Below are 13,819 nucleotides of genomic sequence, written 5' to 3' on the forward strand. Positions count from 1 at the left end.
CCCATCTCCCTACCAAGACTATTGTCACTGGTTTTTTAAGTTACCAATAAACATAAACATAAGACAGCATGCACTCACAAAATTAATCCTCATAGCACTGCAAAACCAGAGGCTGCCTCATAATCAGAAAATTAATCAAAAAACAGGGGAAACTGGTTACATGTCGCAAAGAGGGCCTGGAGTTTCGCTTCACCTTGTGACCTGTGGGACTTTCAAACTGCAATCCTGTAGGCAGTCTAATGTCTGCATGGGTACTCGAAAAATTTAATATATTATTAAACACATTTGTAAGCAAGCATTTAATAAACAGTGGAGCAATCTGATCTGATCTGATTTGATGGCATTATGAAACTTAAATGCATTTCAAGATGATTTTAAACGGGTAACTCCTTTTTTGACAGAGAAAATGATGTTCAAGGCTTACAACAACATCATTCTGGGTTTGCTGCAGAATGATTCTAGAATCTATGAATCCTACAGTAAATTTGAGGAGCTAAAAAAAATAATATTGAGGTATTCACATATTTTTACATTTTTTAAATGAATGAATTCAAAATTGAATTCACATTCACATTTATCATGATGCTTTTATGGAAAGCAAATCACAAGTGAGGCAGAGTAAAACACAAGCAAAATTTATACAAGGATTCACAATATTAGCTGCATGACCAAGTTACAAATTTTGCAGTACACTACACCAAAGCAGCAGTGTGATTCTATCAACATAGAAAAATAGAATGGCATCACAGTCAGTCCTACTAGAAGGTCAGCCACAGCCAGAGAGAGGAGGAGGAGGTTGGTTGGTGTGTGGAGCTGCTTGAAGTGACAGATGGAGATGATCACCAGCAGGTTTCCACACACCGTCAGTAACACAACCGCAGCTGCAGACATGTAGAGGAGCACATATGCAGGTGATGCTCTTCTTAGACAAGATGAATTTGATGACTGGAGGCAAAACTCCCCTTGGTGAAATTTTGGTGAAATTCATAAGTTAAAACACCAATTCCACTTTCATTGATTTAGAAAAACAAACTGTGGTTACGTACTTATATTACTTAGCTAAGCATTATCATCACATGAAATGATTGAAAAGATGCTATGTGTCTAGGCTCAGAGATTTGCTTATCTCTTAGTGCTCTGGACTCATATTTATATCATTTAGTATTATTTTTTGTTAGCTGTTGAACTGGGGGTTATTTGTGGAGCCAGAGGGCACAATTAGCAAAGATCAGTGATGCAATCCGATAACAAAATATTTTCAAGAGGAATGTACGCAGAGCTCATTTGTAAATGAGCAAAAAAATAACAGCACTTTTCCTCCTGCTTAACTATTCCACTAATCATACTTGAACAATTGAACTATTTTCAAAGAGAAGCTTTAGATGAATATCATACGCTTAACACACTGAGTTGTGGTCTCATTTATTATCTCCTCAAGAATGCTTCCAAAGATGACAAGTTACTCACATTAAAACTACTGATATCAAAATAAAGCTAAATGACACTAAATAATTATGGCAACATTTGGGCAAGAACCTTTTTGTCCTGGTTTTCATCTTGCTGTCTTAAGACCATGAGGTCTTTCAGTCTTTGCTTCACATTCAAATATAAATTTAATAGCAATAATAACAGAAGTGGTACAATTATGATGTATTCAGATCAGTGCTCTCATGTAGTGGGAAGTACAGTAGGGAAAAGAAGGCAAAAGGCAAACATATCTGTTCTGGAGGGTCATTTTTGCTACTTTGGTAAATGACATGAAGAGGAAAGCTGTACTATTCTGTCACAGTTTTGCATGTGATACATGTGAGTGAGAGTTTCAGGTATAGAGTGTAGAAAGGGGGATAGATATCTATAGGTAATGCTACAATACTGGGGGACAGCACAGACTTATGATGTGTGTAAACCCCTCTTAAGTGTTTCCACGGAGAGCTGTATTTTAGTTGTGTGGCTTTCTAAATTCCAGGGGTTATGCAGACATGAGCCACTTTCATTTCTGAGGCAAATAAATTGGTGGTAAGATCTCAGGTTTTCTCTGAAGAGAAGAACTAGCTAACTGTGAAATACAAAAAAAAAATTGTATTGTAACAAACTGTATTTTAGTTGTGTGGCTCTCTTAATTGCAAGTGCATCCAGACATGGGCTGCTTAAGCTCCTGTGTGTTAAACGCATGTTTGGAGTGGTCGCCCAAAATGAAGACGTTTGGCTCAAATGAGTGTGCGACTCGTTATTTTCCAATTTATGTATATTCTAAATTGTGTGTTTTCTCTCCACACCCTTCTGCACAGGAAAGGGGAGAATAAGTTGTGTGCTGCAGTGGCCATTGTGTGTAACAACAACATTGTTGGTGTCTAAACAGGCAAAGTTTCTATTTTACATAGATTAAATTTTACATTATTTTACATTAGAATCAATTCATCTCATTTGATAATCCTGCATAAGTAGTCTGTCAATTAAAAGTTGAATGCTTACGTTCTTTAAATATAATATAATGTTCTCTGTCATCTGAAACTTGGAGGCGTAGGTTGCAAAACACATTAATGAACGTTCAACTCAATCTGTGTAAAAAAAACCCACATCAATCTGATGTGCTTATTGTTCATGCATGTAGCCATGCATGTACATACATACCTACTAATAATGTCTCCTCTCATATAGTGTTCTGTGAGAACGAATCATTGTATGTCACATAATACACATGCTTACATTTATGAGGCAAGTGTATTGGTGGTGAGATCTCAGGTTTTCTCTGAAAAGAAGAACTAGCTAACTATCAAATACAAAAGAAAGTAATTGTATGGGAACACACTGTATTTTAACACTGTCATTTGACAGGAGTGAACAGAGGGATGCAGTTGTTTATTTGACAACAGCATTCTCTATGATTTAAATGGTAGCTAGCTCCAGACAGAGCACAGGTGAAATAGTTGGCACAATCAGAAAGTATCTCCAACCACTTTGCCAGTTACCTACCTATCTTGTGGTTCAGAGAGGAAAATATTATAATGTACTGTCTCTGGCAATGGTCAGAAGTGGCAGAGACAATCAAGAGAGCTCACACTGTATAAGGGCCCACTACAGGTCCTCGCCCCCTCTGCAATGAGCCATCGGCTCTGCCCTTGCCTCCTATCTATCAGTGTTTATATGAATTAACCAACTCCTATGTGGGATGCTACTGCCCATAATTGCCTTCATAAAATTCAGTTTACATTTATTCACAGCTTATAGCTTTTCACCACCCGTTTCAAGAGAAATGTGCAAGTGATGTGTGCAGAAAAATAATCAGCGCCTTTAACTTTGAATCAACCCCTAAGCGCATGACTTAAACACATGGTAATGTGAAGCAACAAGCAAGCAACTTATAAAGAAACACAGATGTATCATATCTGGAGTGTAGATTGACTTATAAAAAAAGTACTGAGCATGTGTGGGTAACTCTGTATGTGGAAAGCATTTTTGTGGATATACAATTTACTTTGGTACTATATTATAGGTTAGGATAACTATACATTTTAATTTCGGTAGTTTAACTGAGGTGATAGCATTGTTTGTCAATGAGGGTGTTTATTCACTTGATAGTGTGTAAATGTTGAATCTTTGCATATTGTGGCAGGGATGCAGTTCATTCTCACTTTATTATCAAACTAGCTTGCAAATTAGAAAATGATTTATTTAGTTGACTGAACACAAAATTACCTGCAAGGGGAAAATTAAAGTTAATTCATTGCCAGTCCTATTTGCTAGCTAGCTGGTTAGCTATTTCAAGTCAACATTGAACCTTATTAGGAAGCTAGCATCCTCAGAGTTATTGTTGTCACTGTCTACATTGTTGGAGGACTAGCTCTATTTAATAAATGCATAAACTGGCAAAATGACATTTATTCCTGAAAACAATAACATAGTTTATTAGACTATTTGACACGACTCGTGGTATAAACATAAGTTGGAAACTGAATACCGTATCCTTACACTAGGCCTTTCTACATCTGTGTTCATGCAGTATGCCTCCACAGCTCTATACACAATACAACAATCTAGATAGTCAAATGTCAAAAAGATATAATCTAACTAGCAAAATAGGTTTAATGTATTATTTGATAATAAACATTTTAATAATTACTTTGTAGATGTAGTTTTTATGCTCTTTGGTGTGGAATTGGAACATGAAAGCATTCCAGCAACATTCCAACATCAGGATTCCATTTTGGAGTTAATGCCAAAAATTCTGTAATTGCCCATCTGCATACACTAAAACTAATAGAAAAAAACAAGGAATACAACACAAACCAAATCTGTGATAAAAGGGAGAGCTTGTAGAGGAAACATTAAACTACATGAAAGGTTAAAAACAGGTATCCAAACATTTAAAAAAAAAAAAAATTCTGTGCTAATAATTACCTCACTTTGAGCCTTTGAGTTCTTTACGGTGCTAATGTTGTTTATTTAACGGTTAATTGCCCCGTGAGAGCACGTCTGTCAGTGAGGAGTTTGCGCTACGTATCTGGAGTGTGACAATGAGTTTAACACACTTCTGAAACCATGTATAAAACAGAGCATAAATAAGAGGATTCAAGGATGAATTCATATTCACGAGAATCAATGTAGCTGTAATCGCGACATATGCAGATGCTTTCCTAATATATAGCGAAAGGAAAACAGTGATGTAGTAAGGTACCAAACAGAGAAAGAACACTAAAATTAGAATCGCCGCTCTCTTTGCTGCTTTTCTCTCGGATGCCGTGGAATGATTGCTTTTTTGTGTGCACTCTGCCTGCTGCTGTTTTCTGGTGCATCTAATGGCGTTTGCGTGATACTTAGCAATAGCAAAAATTTTCAGGTACAACATTAACATTATCAAGCATGGCAGTATAAATACTGTTACAAAATCAACAGTAGCCCATACTTCATCGATTGTTGCAGAACACTGTCCAGCACATGCGACATTTTCTTTGACGTCAATGATGTTCCCGTTGAAATAAAGAAGAGCAAAGTTGTAGAATAACGAATACAGCCAGAATATTGATGTTATCATCAGAGTTACCCTGACAGTGATTTTGGTGGCGTAGAGAAAAGGATTGGACAGAGCAAAATAGCGGTCCATAGCAATGAAAGTAACATTATAAACTGACACACACGACAGGTGAAAGGAGGCTAAATTCCATATTAAGCAAAACACCGCACCAAAGCACCAGTACGATTGTATCAATGTAGAAAAATGGAAAGGCATCACGAGCACTCCGACTAGAAGGTCAGCCACAGCCAGAGAGAGGAGGAGGAGGTTGGTTGGTGTGTGGAGCTGCCTGAAGTGGCAGATGGAGATGATCACCAGCAGGTTTCCACACACTGTCAGTAACACAACTGCAGCTGCAGCCGAATACATCAGCACATCCACTGCTGTTAGTGACGCTGTTTCAAAACAGGAGAAGTTGGAGGGCTGGGTGCAGGACTCCTCTTCTTCAACTGCTGTGAGATTCATAAAATGAGACACCAGTTTCACTTTCATCGATTGAGAAGATGAACTGCAGTTACACTCTGTATTACTCAGATAACTGTGTAACGTGTTATGTGTCGAGTCTGAGTTTTTCTTATCTCTTAGTGCTCTGGAGTCATATTTATATGATGGGTTTACTGTTATTTTTTCTGTTAGCTGTGACTGCGTCTCATTACTTTTAATGACATCTGTTGAATTGGGGGTTCTTTGTGGAGCCAGAGGGCCCAATTAGCAAAGATCAGTAATGCAGGGGGGTTGTAGTGTGGCATAGTGATTAAGGAGCAAGATTTGTAACCAAAAGATTGCTGGTTTGATACCTGGTGGTGGTTTGGTACTGCTGCTGGACCCTTGGGCAAGTTACCTAACCTAGAATTGCCTCAGTAAATATCCAGCTGTATGAATGGATAATATGCAAATTTGTAATCTGTGTAAGTCACTCTGGATAAGAGCATCTGCTAAATGATGTAATGTAATGCAATGATAACACAGTTTGATAGGGGATTAATACAGGAAAGGGGTATCTCAGTGCATGAGATGATTCCTGAGTTAGAAGGATAACAAAGTATTTTGAAGAGGAGTGTACACAAAGCTCTTCTGTAAATAAAACAATAATAAACAGCACATTTCCACCCACTTATAAATAAGTCACCTTATTATAATTGAATATTTCCCTATTTTCAAAGTGAACCTTTATATTAATATCATACTCTGACACAGTGGATTGGGATGCCTTTTACTGTCTCTGCAAAAATGTTTCCAAACACATCAATCTGCTATCAAAAAACAATAAACAATTATGACAATATTTCTGTTGGCCTGTTTTGTCATCTTACTATCTGAAGACAATGAGGTCTTTTAATCTGTGCATCACACATTCAAGTGTACATTTCAAATGATAATAAGACGTGTGGTACTGATGTACTGACATCAGTACTGCCATGTAATGATATGTGCAGCAGGGAAAATAAGGTCAAATATATGTTCATTTTTGAAAAGGGGCAGGTGTATCTGTACATATTGCTACAGTACACATGCAGGTCATCAGCTGTATCTCAAAATCTCAGTTACAGCTAAAAAATGTGGTAAAGCTACTGGCAACTTATAGGAAGACAGGCATAGCACATCTTTTCAGCAGCAGTACTGTATTAATTGCACTCTGACACTTCTCGCCATTTGTCATTTGGATGTGGCACATAAAGACCATGTTCTCTTTCCGCTCTAAGTCACACGTACCCTCCCTATACCTCTTATACCTTCCTATACCTGGCTGCACTCCTTTAGTACACCAGCATGCTGTGTATTTACGTCAGCAGCACAGGTGGAGTAAATTGGGAATAAACTGAGAGCCAGCGGCTGTGTTTTCATCAGCGAAGCATGACAGATGAGGGAAAAGTGTCTGTTCGGTAACAGCATCACGAAGGAGTCGTGCTCCCATTCATCGCCATTTACAATCCGCCGTCTAACAGTGCTTCTGCTGTCAGTAACTACCTGTTAGCTGGTCTGGTGTATGTATGGAGAATGACAGTCAGTATTACCTTTTAACCAAGCAATGTTTAAAGCAGTGATTATACAGTTGACCCCCCCCCCCCCACATCGCGGCTTCGATTTTTCGCGGCAATAAACAATTAAATGGGATTTTTTTTGGAAGCTTTGATGCCTTGTGCGGGAAACCGCGTAGCACTGCAGACGATGCGCGTAGGAGACGAAGAGTAAAGAAAATGTAAAAAGTTTAGCAACTCATAAATGCATAAAATATATGTATAATATTATTGGGGGATATATATATTTTAATAAAGCTGTACGATACATTGCCAAAGCATACTCAGTACATTACTTTACATTTATGATGATAAAATCCAATGAATAAAAATACAGCTGATATCTACAAGAAAAGCAAGGGATTGTACGTGGTACATTTCTTGGTTCTAAAAGCATTAAAATACAGGCACAGTTCAAAATAAAGAGATACAAATTTGAAAGAGTGACACCTATTTGAGCAGTGCAGCTAAAAATTCCAAAGCTTTACTTTCTTTTAAGTTCAAGTCTTCTTTTCATGCTATGTTTGTTTAGGTCCTTTTTTCATGCACATTTATTAGTGAAGACTCTGGGTCACATATTCTCAGAGTGACTATGAGTTTAACACATTTCTGAAACCATGGGTAAAAGAGAGCATAAATTATAGGATTCATTGACGAATTCATATAGATTGGAATCAAAAGGTTTGTAACTGCAAGATATTTAGATTGTAACTTAAAATTTAAGTCAATGAAAACACCTAAGTAGTAAGGTATTAAACACATTAAGAAAACAGTCACTTGAATTCCTAGTGTTTTTGCTGCTTTTTTTTCAGAGGCCACTGAATTATTTTTGCTAGTGTCCTTTACATGATGTTTTCTAACACACCTAATGGTATTTGCATGCTTTTTAGCTATAACAAAAATTTTCACGTATAGGATTATCATTGTTGCGGTTGGCAAAACAAATACTGCTACAAAATCAACTGTAGCCCATACTTCATCGATTGTTACAGAACATGCAACGCATGTAGTATTTGTTTTCACTTCAGTGATGTTCCCATTGAAATAAACAAGAGCAAAGTTGTAGAAAAACGAATACAGCCAGAATATTGATATTACCTTCAAAGCTACCCTGACTGTAACTTTGGAGGCGTAGAAAAAAGGATTGGACAGAGCAAAATAGCGGTCCATAGCAATGAAAGAAACATTATAAATTGACACACACGGCAGGTAAAAGCCAGCCACATTGCAAATTGTGCAGTACACCGCACCAAAGCACCACTGCGATTGTATTAATGTAGAAAAGTGGAAGGGCATAACGAGCACTCCGACTAGAAGGTCAGAAACAGCCAGAGAGAGGAGGAGGAGGTTGGTTGGTGTGTGGAGCTGCTTGAAGTGGCAGATGGAGATGATCACCAGCAGGTTCCCACACACCGTCAGTAACACGACTGCAGCTGTGGCCGAATACATCAGCACTTCGACTGCTGTTAGTGACACTCTTCCAGAGCAGGATGAGTTGGAGGACTGGCTGCAGAGCCTCTCTTGATGAACTTCTGTGAGATTCATGTATCAAAAAAACAGCTCCTCTTTTGCTGGACCTGTGTTTAAAGCATTTCATATGTTAAATATTAATCAGGCAAGCAAAGCAATGTCTTCGTGTGTGAAGGTCAATAAGATGTCTTGTGTTCAGTCTCGCAGAGTCTTCCTAGTCATTTAGTGACAACTGTAGTCATATTTATATGGTGGTGTGAGTATTATTTTCTCTCTTGCTGGTTGTTAATATATCCCCATCAGATTTAATGACATCTATTGAACTTTGGGTGACGCAATGCATTAAACAAATGTCAGACAGAATGTCAAGAGACAGTGTCCTTCCCATATCCAGAGGGCAATAAAATCATTTTCACAAAGAATGGATACAGAACTCTTCACACTGGTAAACAAATAACTTCTATGCTTGAACATTTCTGTACAGTCCTAAAGAACCTGTAGGTGAATATCACACTCTAAGACACCAAGTCCCTGTCCATGGTGTCTTTTTTATTCTTATGATATTGTACATTATGGGACATTAACATACATGTCACCTAAAAGTCACGGTTCTCATTCCCTTTTGCCAGAAAGCCATTGAAATGTTTCAGATGGGACAGAAAATGCAGTTTTTGAATAAAACTATTCTTGTGACAAGCTGAGAAATTTATGAAGGTGTTTATCCCTTTTTACCTGGGTGGCAGTGTAGGTACTTAACTCGTACTTGCCTCAGTAAATATCCAGCTGTATAAATGGATAACATTGTAAAGAACTGTAACCTATGTAAGTCGCTTTGGATAAAAGCGTCTGCCAAATGAATAAATGTAAATATAAATGTACCTAAAAAGATAATAGATATCACAATGAAGAATAACACCCATGTTCAAAGACATGTACGCAGGTGCAACACATGAGCACCCTGCCCACAGTCACCAGGGCAGCTCCATGCTGTTCCATGCTTTTATTCTGTTAATGAAGTTATACTCCAAAACATACACACACACACACACACACACACACACACGAGTGCAGAAAGAATCAGAGGCCGGCAAAGTGTCTGTAGGCAGCAGGAAGGACTGTTTAAACCAACAAAACTGAAAAAAGAGCATAAAACTGGGTGTCCCCCCCCCAACAAAAATAAAAATAAATAAAGAAATAATAATAAAGCAGAGGAGGGTACAAGGCCATCAGTCCTCACAGGGCCTCACAGTCACTAAAACAGAGCAGCTCTTAGGGGCGTCACCTATCATGTTAGTGCCATCTTCTGGCACATTGCTATGACTGCTCTGTGTGAGGATTTCTGTGGAAGCTCAGCACCTGAATATCGTTGCAATGTGCACAGCACAAATTGTCATCAGCACGAATGACTCTGCCTTTTTCGTAAACTTGAAACATACCACTGAATGATTCAGTTGCTGGTGCACTCTGCAACAGGATGAACAGTGACCTTTTCGCCCACACAGAGGCAGCAGTGGGTGACAGGAGTTTGGCTGGCTACGCTGCAGAGCTAACAGAATTAAGAATGAGGTCTGGTGGAGCTAGAGAGGCCACACATGAACAGTGGCCAAGGCACTTCCAGGAAACCATTTAAAAAATCAGATTCATTTTTTCTGTCTTTTTTTGACACCTTGCCATGTAGAGGGTCAGTTTATAATGCGAACATGTTGCAGTTAAATGGGTTTTGGTGCACATCAATCAGTCCTTTTGAAAATAAAGATTTGTTATTCTTTCAGCTGTTGTCCCTTGCCTGATATATTAGCTGCTGCTGTGGTTCCCAGCTTGTCCTGTTTAACAAAAGTTAGTATATTCCTAAGTCCTGGTGCTCAACCATCCAACAGGTGGCGTAGCTGACTTTTAATTGGCTGTGGCTGTGGTGACGTAATTATGTAAGTGTTTATTTACAGATTTTATTCAGAAAGGTTTTTCCCTCCATATGAAAGGGCTTTCTCGGCACATTCTCTGCACAAATCGCCAAGACATCGGTCAACACAATTACTTTTTTTCAGACAGAGCAGAATTGATTTTTTTAAACCAATTTTCATTGATTTATGTATTTGTAGAAGTGTCAGAGAGTATGATTATGATTGACAAACCACACAGAGCAGAACGGAGGAGCAGGCGTTATTGGAGGTTAGGTGCCGCTGCTGCCGACATCATCAGAGGAGCAAGGGCGGTTTGTTCTGTCATTTTCGGCCGGTGACAGGGCCAAGGTTGAACCCGGGTCGTAGCACTCAGTTACACTCAAGGCAGGTGCCTTAACCACTGAGGCACTTGGTTGTGTTTTAACAGTCAGATTAAACATTCTTCAGTGCGCTGAAGTTTGGCTGTCCCATTATTAGCAGTTGTACAATTCAGGTCAAAATATGAATAAGTAAAGCACTTACACTTGGAAGGTGTGGGCGTATAAGCCAAGCAGTGTCTCCATGGCAGAATATGAGTTGTAACGATTGTAAAATTGGTTGTTTTGGTTCTGTTAGCATAAACAGGCTGCTTTTTTTTTTGCTTCACAGCAGCTTGTGTATGTCAGATTTGAATGCTTTTTTTCCAGTTTACGCAGCTGTGTTTTGGAATTTACCAACGCGCTTCTCTCACCGCAACAACCTCTGCGTGTTCACAGGACGCTGATGTGAGTTGAATTCAATCCTCTGGCACACTCATATGCAGCCATTGGAGGTCTAACTGCAAGCCACTCAGCACACTACGGTGGAGTGGGCCCTCATTGGAGGGCAGGCACTACTCTTGCTGACATCATCCCAGCAACTCCCAGGGGCCTGACGAATCACAGGGTGTCTGAGAACAGTGAGAGAAGGCAACCCTGAAAAACCCACCCAGCACTCTCCCCAGCAGACGAAAGCCAATGTGTTGGCTAATGTTACAGCTGGGGTGAACCCTGGACTGTATAGCCCAGCTTGTGCTCAAGATAGTGCCTTAACGACAATACTCCTCAAGAGCCATATTTGTAAAATTTTGATGGCGTCAAGAGCTTTTTGCTTTCTTACAACCTCTGCTTTATTTTTACATTTAAAAAGGCAGTGAGGAAGAAAATCTTGTGTTTAATTTAATTTAATTTAATGGCCTGATAATGGAAAAAATATTAATAAAGCAGAACTCTACATTGCCAAAGCATGCTCAATAAATCCAGTAAGTTACATTACATTCACGGTGATAAAATCCAATCAATAAAAAGATAGCTGATATCTATAAGAAAAGGGTGGGATTGTACGTGGTACATTTCTTGGTTCTGAAAACATTAAAATACAGGAACAGTTCAAAATAAAGAGATACAAATTTGAAACAGTGACACCAATATATTTGAACAGTGAAGTTAATCATTCCAAAGCTTTACTTTGTTTTAATGCACAGTATTGTAAGCTGTAAGTTGAAGTCTTCTTTTCATGCTATGTTTGTTTAGGTCCTTTTTTCATGCACATGTATTAGTGAAGACTCTGGGTCACATATTCTCAGTGTGACTATGAGTTTAACACATTTCTGAAACCATGGGTAAAAGAGAGCATAAATTATAGGATTGATTGAAGAATTCATATAGATTGGAATCAAAAGGTTTGTAACTGCAAGATATTTAGATTGTAACTTAAAATTTAAGTCAATGAAAACACCTAAGTAGTAAGGTATTAAACACATTAAGAAAACAGCCACTTGAATTCCTAGTGTTTTTGCTGCTTTTTTTTCTGAGGCTACTGAATTATTTTTGCTAGTGTCCTTTACATGATGTTTTCTAACACACCTAATGGTATTCGCATGCTTTTTAGCTATAACAAAAATTTTCATGTATAGGATTATCATTGTTGTGGTTGGCAAAACAAATACTGCTACAAAATCAACAGTAGCCCATACTTCATCGATTGTTACAGAACATGCAACGCATGTAGTATTTGTTTTCACTTCAGTGATGTTCCCATTGAAATAAACAAGAGCAAAGTTGTAGAAAAATGAAAAGAGCCAGAATATTGATATAACCTTCAAAGCTACCCTGACTGTAACTTTGGAGGCGTAGAAAAAAGGATTGGACAGAGCAAAATAGCGGTCCATAGCAATGAAAGAAACATTATAAATTGACACACACGACAGGTAAAAGCCAGCCACATTGCAAATTGTGCAGTACACCGCACCAAAGCACCACTGCGATTGTATCAATGTAGAAAAGTTGAAGGGCATAACGAGCACTCCGACTAGAAGGTCAGAAACAGCCAGAGAGAGGAGGAGGAGATTGGTTGGTGTGTGGAGCTGCTTGAAGTGACAGATGGAGATGATCACCAACAGGTTCCCACACACCGTCAGTAACACGACTGCAGCTGCGGCCGAAAACATCAGTACTTCGACTGCTGTAGCTGACACTCTTCCGGAGCAGGAGGAGTTGGAGGACTGATTGCAGAGCCTCTCTTGATGAACTTCTGTGAGATTCATGTATCAAAAAAACAGCTCCTCTCTCGCTGGACCTGCGTTTAAAGCATTTCATATGTTAAATATTAATCAGGCGGGCAAAGAAATGTCTTCGTGCGTGAAGGTCAACAAGATGTTGTGTGTTCAGGCTCGCAGAGTCTTCCTAGTCATTTAGTGACAACTGTAGTCATATTTATATGGTGGTGTGAGTATTATTTTCTCTCTTGCTGGTTGTTAATATATCCCCATCAGATTTAATGACATCTATTGAACTTTGGGTGACGCAATGCATTAAACAAATGTCAGACAGAATGTCAAGAGACAGTGTCCTTCCCATATCCAGAGGGCAATAAAATCATTTTCACAAAGAATGGATACAGAACTCTTCACATTGGTAAACAAATAACTTCTATACTTCAATGTGTCTGTACCGTCCTAAAGAACCTGTAGGTGAATATCACACTCTAAGACACCAAGTCCCTGTCCATGGTGTCTTTTTTATTCTTATGATATTGTACATTATGGGACATTAACATACATGTCACCTAAAAGTCACGGTTCTCATTCCCTTTTGCCAGAAAGCCATTGAAATGTTTCAGATGGGACAGAAAATGCAGTTTTTGAATAAAACTATTCTTGTGACAAGTTGAGAAATTTATGAAGGTCTTTACCTCTTTTACCAAAAAAATATTAGATATTTCAATGAAGAATAACACCCAAGTTTAAAGACATGTACGCAGGTGCAACACATGAGCACCCTGCCCACAGTCAACAGGGCAGCTCCATGCTGTTCCAAGCTTTTTTTTTAATGAAGTTATACTTTAAAACACACACACAAGAGTGCAGAAAGAATCAGAGGCCGGCAAAGTGTCTGTAGGCA

The 13,819-nt window shown here is 38.6% G+C and overlaps 3 protein-coding genes across 3 annotated transcripts; all 3 read right to left on the reverse strand.

The window, feature by feature from the left end:
* Positions 1-4,450: 4,450 nt before the first annotated feature.
* On the reverse strand, positions 4,451-5,476 carry LOC118792732 (trace amine-associated receptor 13c-like). Its single transcript, XM_036550641.1, has one exon. It carries the CDS (start codon positions 5,474-5,476, stop codon positions 4,451-4,453), a length of 1,026 nt encoding a protein of 341 aa, XP_036406534.1.
* Positions 5,477-7,557: 2,081 nt separating this feature from the next.
* On the reverse strand, positions 7,558-8,574 carry LOC118792344 (trace amine-associated receptor 13c-like). Its single transcript, XM_036550174.1, has one exon. The coding sequence runs from the start codon at positions 8,572-8,574 to the stop codon at positions 7,558-7,560; it is 1,017 nt and encodes a 338-aa protein (XP_036406067.1).
* Positions 8,575-11,946: 3,372 nt separating this feature from the next.
* LOC118792347 (trace amine-associated receptor 13c-like) lies at positions 11,947-12,963 on the reverse strand. Its single transcript, XM_036550179.1, has one exon. It carries the CDS (start codon positions 12,961-12,963, stop codon positions 11,947-11,949), a length of 1,017 nt encoding a protein of 338 aa, XP_036406072.1.
* Positions 12,964-13,819: the final 856 nt, after the last annotated feature.

The sequence above is a fragment of the Megalops cyprinoides genome, chromosome 17, assembly GCF_013368585.1.
Source record: "Megalops cyprinoides isolate fMegCyp1 chromosome 17, fMegCyp1.pri, whole genome shotgun sequence".
In the NCBI taxonomy this organism is placed as follows: domain Eukaryota; kingdom Metazoa; phylum Chordata; class Actinopteri; order Elopiformes; family Megalopidae; genus Megalops; species Megalops cyprinoides.